The sequence below is a fragment of the Vanacampus margaritifer genome, chromosome 7, assembly GCF_051991255.1.
Source record: "Vanacampus margaritifer isolate UIUO_Vmar chromosome 7, RoL_Vmar_1.0, whole genome shotgun sequence".
NCBI lineage: Eukaryota > Metazoa > Chordata > Actinopteri > Syngnathiformes > Syngnathidae > Vanacampus > Vanacampus margaritifer.
The window spans coordinates 21,491,526-21,501,848 of NC_135438.1; the positions used below are offsets into that span (position 1 = coordinate 21,491,526).

At 40.4% G+C, this 10,323-nt stretch overlaps 1 protein-coding gene across 1 annotated transcript; it reads left to right on the forward strand.

The window, feature by feature from the left end:
- Nucleotides 1-203: 203 nt before the first annotated feature.
- LOC144055796 (neuronal pentraxin-1-like) lies at nucleotides 204-6,679 on the forward strand. The gene is made up of 5 exons (XM_077572117.1): nucleotides 204-756; nucleotides 1,639-1,846; nucleotides 3,206-3,447; nucleotides 3,660-3,839; nucleotides 5,490-6,679. Exons 1-5 carry the CDS (start codon nucleotides 223-225, stop codon nucleotides 5,709-5,711), a joined length of 1,386 nt encoding a protein of 461 aa, XP_077428243.1. The 5' UTR covers nucleotides 204-222; the 3' UTR covers nucleotides 5,712-6,679.
- Nucleotides 6,680-10,323: the final 3,644 nt, after the last annotated feature.

Consider the following 10,323-nt stretch of genomic DNA (forward strand, 5'->3'; position numbering starts at 1 on the left):
AGATGTGTGCCTACACTATTGAATAATTGGGACAAACTGTGTTTAAATTGGATTATTTGAACGGTGTTTTTGCTAATGGATTTCTTCGCTTTACCGACTCTGACCAAACACGAGTCTGAAAGCAGCTTGGCATTGATAGCAAGCGCGTGGGCGACTGTTGCGCGCATCGTGCACGACCTTAAAGAATGGGCCGGACTCCGGGTGCCTCCTCTCAGAGCTGCGATGAATGGGGGGCTGCGTCAAGAGCGCTATATAAGCGCGCACTGCTCGCTGCGGCTCCAAGCTTCAGTGAACAGCTCCGTGGTGCTGAACACCGACAGCAACGTGAGTGGAACCATGGACCGACTCCCGTGGAAAGTTTTCCTCCTTTGTTGCCTGGCCACCGCGGAGAGCTCCGCGCAAGACTTGGGACAGACGCAGTTTATTTGCACGTCGGTGCCCAAGGATATGGACTTGTGTGCGGCCACCATGCAGAACAGTGGACCGGCGGAGGACCTGAAGACTACCGTCATGCAGCTGCGAGAGACCGTGCTGCAGCAAAAAGAGACCATTATGAATCAGAAGGAGACAATCAGGGAACTAACATCCAAGTTAAGTCGCTGCGAGAGTCAGAGCTTCCCGGCCGCGGCGGGACCCGGCGGGAGGCGGCCGGGCGCCAAGAACACGATGGGGGATATTTCACGGGGCACCGCAGAGACCCTGGCCCAGCTGGGACACACTTTACAGACTCTCAAACAGAGACTGGAGAACCTTGAGGTAGGCAAGTTGCAGTGCAGACCAGTTCTCTTGGCCTCTGTGCTGTTTGTAAGAAGTCAAGCCACCTTCAAAGTGTGTCTTTTACTGAGCATTATGTATAGTATACTTGTACACCCGCAATATGATGCAATGCACGAGCTGTATCAAACAGTTACGAAAAGAATCGTGCATGCTTGGCGATAGATAGATAGATAGATAGATAGATAGATAGATAGATAGATAGATAGATAGATAGATAGATAGATAGATAGATAGATAGATAGATAGATAGATAGATAGATAGATAGATAGATAGATAGATTCCATCCGTGAGGGAAGTTGAATTGTTACAGCAACACACCTGCATTAATAACATAGAAACTGTCAATTAGTAATACAATGATGAGCATTGAAAATGAAATTTATATATAGGCCAATCCAAGCAATTAGAAAAATATGTTGCATGTTAGGGCACAGTATTAATTAGACCATATTGTATCTCATTTGCAGTGGTGTGCGCGTGTCATATTATTGACAGCTGTCTGTAATAGCCTATTTTAGTTTAGGGTCGCTTTGAGTGTGATCGTTGCCACTCGATGTCCTGCCAACTACAACTAACTTCATGTTGAAATAACACCCACACCCCCATCACGCACGGTTATCTTAAAGGCGTATACAGCTGGCACTGGATTTTATTATTGTGCAGTTGTAGCAACCTTATAAAGTAGACGGGGAGTGCGCATACGGGAAACTGTAATCAGTTATTCTCAGTTATTTCATGGAGAGCCAAACATCCGCAGATACAGTTACGCTGATGCACCTAATTTAAAAATAACTATTTCCACCCGACAATTGGTCTTTCCTCTGTAAAACGCATCCCTTTCTTCCTCCCGTGCGCTGCAGCAATACAGCCGAGGGAATAACACCGTGCAGGCGAACAGTCTGAAAGATCTGCTTCAAAACAAGATAGATGACATGGAGAAGCAGGTTCTGTCTCGGGTCAACACGTTAGAGGAAACCAAAAGTGGTTCCAGGAATGACAGCGAGCAACGGAACCGTGTGGAGTCCACGCTCACTTCTCTGCACCACCGCATCACAGACCTGGAGAAAGGTGCGTACACCGGATCTGTCGTCAAGTGGGGATTGTTATTAAACTCTATTTATTGTCCAAATTCACATCATCCTCTCGAAGCCTGTTACGATTAGTTCATGAAGTCCTGTGGACTCAAATGTTTCTTTTGTCCCGCTTGCTGCTGCTGCGGCATTCCTCGCCTTGCGCGCACACTGAGAGGAAAGACAGCTGCATTGCTTTGCATATCTTAAGACTACTTTGCCCTTTCGCCTTTTGCCGTTTCTGAGCCAGGCGCTGACAGTGTGACTTGCAAAAAAGAAAAAGAAAAAAAAGAAGCCTTAAGAGATCAGAAGTAGCCTACATTTTTACTGCGAGGAGATAATGCTTGCAGTTTCTTTCATAGATGAGTTGGAGCATTTATGAGTTCCCCCCCCCCCAGCTCTCCAACTAGTGTAGGCTGTGTGTGTGTGTGTGTGTGTGTTAGTGTGTATGCTACTGGTATTTACACACCCAAATTAGCACTCCTGTGTGGAGTTTGCATGTTTTTTTCCGTGTACAGTGCTCTATTTTCCTCCCACATTCCAAAAACATGCATATAAGGGTAAATGAAGACTTGACATTGCCCATCGATGTGAATGTGAGTTTAAATGGTTATGTCTAACTCTGGCGACGAGTCCATGACGTCCAGGCCTCTTGCCCAAAGTCGGCCAGGATAGGCTCCAGGTCATTTGTGATCCATTCACAAGAGGACAAGTGGTAGGGCTGCATAATATATGGAAAAAATATCGATATCGCGATATTGGCGCATGCAATATGCATATCGCCAAGATTGAAGTTTCATATGAAATTTTATGCGTTTATCTGAATTTGACGCTAACTAAAATGTGCACCACCATCTAATAGTTGAACATTATCGAGAGGTAATTACAACTAACTAAGAATACATTGCGTTTGCTTATTTAGCCGCATGAATTTTTTTTTCTTTCATTAGATAATAAAAATGATTTTTTTTTAAGTACGTGTTAAATATTGCAATAATATCAATATTGCTATATTCAGCAACTATATCGCATGTTTTTCCAAGTGGTATAGAAATTGGATGGATGAACAAATCATGGGTACATCCGGTCCTCGAGGGAAATAGTAGGCAATAATAGGAAAAATCTTAATTAGTATTGAAAACAGTAGGACAGAAAATAATGTATTTCATTTGTCACTCTTCAGTTGTCCTCATCTGAATTCCATCCACACCTTCATTGTTGGGACATACGCATAAACATGAATATTGATTAATATTGCTCCTCTTAATCCCTAAATACAGCCACTAAATACAAAATAATTCCCAGCGCAAACAGAAGCAAACCTTTACAGACACACTGACATTCATCTCATGTGCAGGCAAAGAAAACAGACCCACGGATAAGTTCCAGCTGACGTTCCCTCTGAGAACCAACTACATGTACGCCAAAGCCAAGAGAAGTCTGCCTGAGATGTATTCCTTCACCGTGTGTCTGTGGATCAAGTCCAATGCCTCACCAGGGGTGGGGACACCCTTTTCTTACGCTGTCCCGGGTCAGGCCAACGAGATGGTGCTGATTGAATGGGGAAACAACCCAATGGAGATTCTCATTAATGACAAGGTACATATTCCATTCGAAGTGTGACAAAAAGTTAAAATATTCATTTGAATGAGCAACCTGCAACTTCCCGAGACAAACAAGGAAGTGAGGGACAAAATGGTAGCAAGGTGAGAAATATAAAAGAGAGTGGTGGATATTTTGCGAGGATTGGGTTTCAAGTTGCAAATGCTGCACTTTGAATTAAGATTTAAATTGTAGTGTATCTGTTGCAGGTTGCAAAGCTGCCGTTCCTCATCAATGACGGCAAATGGCACCACCTGTGCATCACGTGGACCACCCGAGACGGGATGTGGGAGGCCTTCCAGGATGGTGTGATGAGGGGCAGCGGTGAAAATCTGGCACCGTATCACCCCATCAAACCGGACGGGGTGCTCGTCCTGGGACAGGAGCAGGTAGATGAACACGCTTGTTGCTGTGGAAATGTGCGGCAGTAAAATAACATTTTCACTTTGAATCAAGGTCCTTCAAAGTTGAGCATTTGCTGTAATTTCAACAATTGATTTACTTTAAAAGGACAGTGTGTAGAATTTTTTGATTGTTTAGAGTTCATTAATTAAAAAAACAACATGATTTATTTCAATAATATATATAAAGATTGTTCCATCACATCAATGCACACTTTAAAATTTTTGAATAATGATTTTATACTCTTCTAATTTTGAATTTCTAGCTCCTGATCATAAACGGCCACAAGAGGGCGGCTACTGCCACTGAGTACCGATACCTGTAAATAAGGCAAAAGTCCATTCCTAACATTAACTGTCAGAAATACAAATAACTATAACCACTGAAAATAAGACACATGCAATAAAATAAAATCACTCACCCTTTGATAACACGTTTAGTGCTGGAGAATTAGGTTATTTTAGTTAACGAAAACTAACAAAAAAACAAAAATTCTAAAACTATTTAAAAAATAAATAAAAACAAAATCAACACTTTATGTTTACAAAACTAACTAAAAGTAACTATAATTAGCAAACATGTCCTGTCCATGTCTTTGGTAATTAATTGAATAGATGAGCCTTTGGGGACGATTTTAAACGTGATTTTAAGTAGATTGATTTCGATATTAACCGAAATAGGGACGTTTGAAAGTGTGTCACACAGAAGTGATGTCACCAAGCAGCAGCCAATAAAAAAGCACCTTCAGATGACTCCGCTCCTAACTTAGCCGAAATGTAATTTTAGGTAAGAAATGCATTATTTCTTCATTTTAACACCGTGTTTATTAAATATTGCGCACAAATAATACACATAAAAAAAAGAAAACGAAAACTAATACTGAAACTAACTAAAATTAAGCTTTTTTTTTTTAAATAAGTAAAACTAATACAAACTAACAGAACCATCTTGAAAACTAGTTAAAACTAACTAAATTTAAAACTCAAAATGAAAACTAAAATAAAAATGGCAAAACCTGCTGGACAAAAATGAGAAATTTATCAAACAAAAACCATGAACTCACTTAATTTGTTGACACATGGTGGATGCAGAGTGCAAAAAGTGCAGAGGGAGGATTATTGCTTGTGCCGGGAAGGCATGTCTCTTGACATTGACCTATTACTCCTCCACGCACGGCTGACTTTGCAGCGCTCGTTCCATCCTTTTATAATATTGATGTTGACATTGTGTCACTTCAGCCTTACAAGATGGTACTGAGCAGCCCTGATGCATATCTATGTGTCTCTTTCCTATTTTGTGACTTTATATTTTTTCTTTTAAAACACACAACTTTGTACAAAAAAAATTATGACTTAAGAGGCATTCAACATTGGAATGTTTCATAAAGTGCTATTGCTTTGAATAGACCACAAAGGAAAGCTCTTCCAACTGAATATTGGCTTACCATCAGGGTGAATAAACACCCTTATAAGAGGGAGTCCTTCTTTTAATGCTGGATTCAAGAAAATAAATACAACGGCTGTGATTGGCTGACGACCAGTCCAGCCAGATCAATGAACACTGTAAGAAGTCACCTCATGCGATATCTCTACAAATGTATGTTTGAACAACTGTTTTTCATTTGTTTCTTTGGGCAGGATACACTAGGAGGAGGCTTTGATGCCACACAAGCCTTCGTAGGCGAGTTAGCAAACCTAAACATCTGGAATAGGAAACTGTCCATCACCGAAATCTACAACTTGGCAACCTGCAACAGTAAAGCACCAGCCGGCAATGTGTTCTCTTGGATGGAGAGCAACATTGAAATATTTGGAGGAGCAACCAAATGGTCCTTTGAGCCTTGTCGTTCAGCCAACTGAACTGAATTGAAGCCATGGAGAAAAGGCCTCTGTGCATTTCCAAGTTTATGTTGTTCTCGTCTTCATTTGATGTTTGTTAGAGGCCATTTGATCTTGATTTTAGTTGTAAGCTTCAATCTGGGATTTCTGCCATTCCCGAATATTTATGTGCTGAACAACAGTTTTCATACTGAGGGGTGGAGGGGGGAGTTTTCTTTTTCTTTTTTTTCCAAGGCGTTCAGTTGAAAGCACAACTTGGATTTTTGTTTGGCTTCTTTGGTCTGGGACTAGCACCTGGCAACATCCGCTCCATATCTGGACAAGTCACCATCCAAGCGAGGAATTACATAACAGTTCCCACCTGTTTCTCAGAGGAACCCTTGTCAATTCTTGTCAGCAGTTGATGCTGCGAAGAGATGTCAAGCGCAAGGCTTCTTCCTCTTCCCCTCCTCCCTCTTAACACTACTGGGCCCCTCCGGAACTTGCACTGTGACTGACAAAGAGGACGGAAGGAGCGGAGGCCATGAATGAACAATGCAAAGTGAGACTGTGCTACAAGTCAGTTTGTATATGTCGTTCGCTTCAAGTGTTTCTGTAAGAATGTCGCCGACTTGCCAACATTGTTACAAAGCCTGGGTGCCTTGGGCTGGTACACAAATATTCAGCACACACAATGTTTTCAGTTGCAAATTCAGTGTTAATCAGTTTTGGTTTTCCTCCTTCTTGAGCTGGGTTCAATTTATTGTTTGGGATTGTTATCCAACATGTGTTTTGGCAGGTGTTTGTACTGCTCTGTATTAGGAATGTTACAGTATCTGTATAGTAACAGCATGAATGACAGAGTGCTGTGAAGGCAATGTTGAAATCTGCTTTATTATCTTTGGGTGTGGGTTTTTTACTGCATTGTTATATGCTCCAAGCATGGCAAACCTGAGAGATGAATAATTTAATTTTTGTAATAAAATTGTGATACTTAATGTCACAGTGCATTTCTGCTGCTTTGTCTTGTCTGTAAAAACAATGCAATGCAACAATCAGTAGCTGAAGTTTGAAGACAGCACCATTTTGAAAGACATCATTGTTGGTGCTCTTCCTAAGCTCCCCCACCCCCTCAAAGTATTCTATTTAAAGTGGAAGTCAACCTTTCTGATGAATTGATTCAGATTAATATTACATTTTTGGAATGCAGCAAAATCCAGCCGTTTTTGTCCATCCCAGGGGGCGGCCATTTTGTCACTTGCTGTCAACTGAAGATGACATCAATGTTGCTCAGGGCTCAGGCGACAACCAATCACAGCTCACCTGTTTTCTGAAGCTGAGCTGTGATTGGTTGTTACTTGAGACTTGAGCAACACTGATGTCATCTTCAGTTGACAGCAAGTGGCAAAATGGCCGCCCCCTGAGATGGATAAAAACAGCTGGATTTTGCTGCTTAACTCATATTCCACTAATGCAATATTAACCAGAATATTAGACCAGTGGGGCTGCATAGAACATATTATTGTCAAAAAATAATTGGGGGTGACTTCCCCTTTAACTCATTCAATACCAGCCATTTTCACTGAAACAACCCACTTTGCTCCCTGCTGTTTTACTGGATTTTTACTGATTTTGCTAGGTCCACAGAATATGGTGTTTTACTGCTATAAAAACACGAACAACCTACCAAAAGAAAGATTAGAGTCTCCTTTTTCATCAGGAAAAAAAGTACATTTGTATCTGTTTCCGTTTTGCAGCAATTAGCATTACAATATAGCTAAATTTCCTCTATATTCACATTCCTTGCAAAAAAACGGACAAAAAACAGCTTGTTGCAACATGACCCCGGCTGATTCCTTATACTCTTCTGCCACCTGCTGGCAGTTCTTTTTTTTTATAACTACCATTGCTTTTAGCCACCTCTTCATGTCAGAAGCTGCATCAAAGCCTTCTGTATGCACTTGCGTAAAAAAATATATAGAAAAAAAAACATGTAAACAATTTTTTGGGAGGTAAGGACAAAGTATTTTAAAAAGTTTGTACACGTTTTTGGGTTTGAATGAGTTAATATTCTTTCGGGCATATAAATTATCTTGAAAGGTGTATATTCCCTCAACTTTTTCATTCTGCCATAAAAATGCCAAAGCAAAAATGAAGGCACTAAACAAGATGTAAGGATAAGAATAGCAAACAGTCCTCAGAGTTGCATTAATACATAAGAACCACATGAGTACAACTGTATTGACCAATTTACAAAAATAATAAATTGTGTTATTAAACCTTATTGACCAGGATTTAGTTTGAACTCTGATACTAAGAAGTATTGCTGTACCTCATCTGCTCCATGTCAAGTAATCATAAATGTAAACGTTTGTGATTGGTCACCACTGGCGTGCTGTAAATAGCTGTTCAAGATGGTGGTCGATTTATGCATGCTCAGTGTAAATAAGGTAAAGCAGTAGGGTAGGGGCCAACCGTATACTCAAATTTGGATAGTCTCCCACTGAAAAACAACAACGGGGGCCACACAAAAACCTTTTGACATCCAAAGCAAGGGTAACACTGCATAATATTTTTTAACCAATTTTACCTGTACGTATAAAAACCTTTTCATATTTTGTGTGGCAAGTAGAAGTTAAAATACCACTAATTGTTACACCCACCAAAATGGGGTGAAATTGCCCCCACATTTGACCCATCTTCTGAGGGAGCGGTGAGCATCAGCATGCCGCGCTGAGGAATCATTTGGTGGTCTAACCCCCAATCCCAACGCTTAATGCTGAGCGTCAAGCGGAGAGCAATGGGTTACATTTTTATAGTCTACGGACTATAGTATGACCCAGCCACAGATTGAAACCACAACCTCCCTATCTCAAGACAAACACTCTACCATTAGGCTACTGAGTTGGCTGAAATTCAATGTTTTCTAAATATTTTTTTTCCCTCTTGGGTTTTATTTTAATGTTACAGGTGCACCATAATTATTCAATTCCAATTTAGAATTACATTTGAAAAACGAAAGAACTAGTTTGAATTACAATTAAATATCCATGATTTATTTTCCAACGTCACAGAGAGCCACAACAGAAGAATGAAAGGCTTCCCGGAGTGGACCGACGTGTACTCATGTTTGGTATGCATGTGCATTAGGTGCATGTGTCATCCAACTACTGATATGCGATCATTCCTTCGCCAGTAATAAATGTTAACTGCCACTTTGCATAGTACAAAAAAATGTGCAGGGAATGCGCACATGCCCATAATTGAGATGTATCATGTTTTGTGATTGTTTCTTGCAACCATAAACAATAACAAAATCATTTAACTAACTAGGAATAATTCAGAATAAAAAAAAAATCCATGACTTACTATACTCAGCCATCGTGATCTTCCCTTTGGCCATGTATTAATTAATTGCCACCTCACACAATAGATATAAAAACAATTCAGCTTTGTGAAGACGGCCAGCGAGAGACAGAAGAGGGTAGGGGAATTTTGGACAAGTCTGGCATGGCTCGAAAGGCCTAGTGTAAGCATGCTCTGAAACATCAATCTCCATAAAGCTAAACACTTCTAGAGATAACACACAAACCTTTTTTGCAAAGACTGCGGGCTGATTTTTGGTCTTAATCCTGTCCTTGAAGTGGATTTTCATTAGCTGAGTGAGAGAGGGACGCATCACTTTGCAGTAATCCCCCATGGTGCACTGCAGAAAAGAGCCTGGGTCGAGTAGCAGTGAAGAGAATGACAAGGCAGTCCCACTATAGCTATGTTTTATTCCAGGAAGGAGAACAACTTTGAGGCTGGAAAACAATCTGTCAGCCTGTTCATTGCAAACAGACAGGTTAGATTGCCTTATGGAAAATGAATAACATTAATTGCAAAATAATGAATCCATTTAAATGGATTTACCTTTTTCCTGTTTATGGTTGCAGGGGTTAGAGAGCCAATCCCAGCTGACTTGGTGCCAAAAATAGACTCCTAAATGGACTAATAAACCACTCTGTCACAGGAACAATATGAATGAGGCAATGGAATTGAGCTCATGTCAGTCAAATGAATGTCAGCCGTGTAGACTAGCAGATTACTAAGACCCACACCGTCATCATGTTAATATTTGCATTCACATGAAAATGTTCCAAAAGAAGAGTGAGTTGTAAACTTCACATTGATCAGCTGTTTATAGTCCAACGCTTGGCAATGCTTGTTGCTCTCAATAGTACTGTTATCAGGTGTATACATTGACGCTGATGAAACCTTAAGATAACGGTGGAGGTGAGAAAATAAATAGAGTGAAACAAATAGTGGAATTTAAGAAAGGAAGACTGTTTTGTTAATTTTAACAAGGATTTGAGAAAATCTCAAGGTTGTTTTAAGGAACAGGCAAATGATTAGGTTGATGCAGCAACCATGATTAGGGAGACAGATACAGTATGCAACATTTTGATGTTTCGGGCAGACAAAGGAAGATACAGTAACTTGGTCACGGAACAGAGAGAGAGATTATGTATACAGAAAAAGAGATTGGCAACGAATAGATGGAATTGTGAGAGAACTAAGCACAGTTGACAGTTGTAAAAGAAGAAGACACGGAAGGCAAAGAGGGAGATAGAATAAGCCAAACAGAAAGTGTATTATTGTTCAAGAGGTTGGA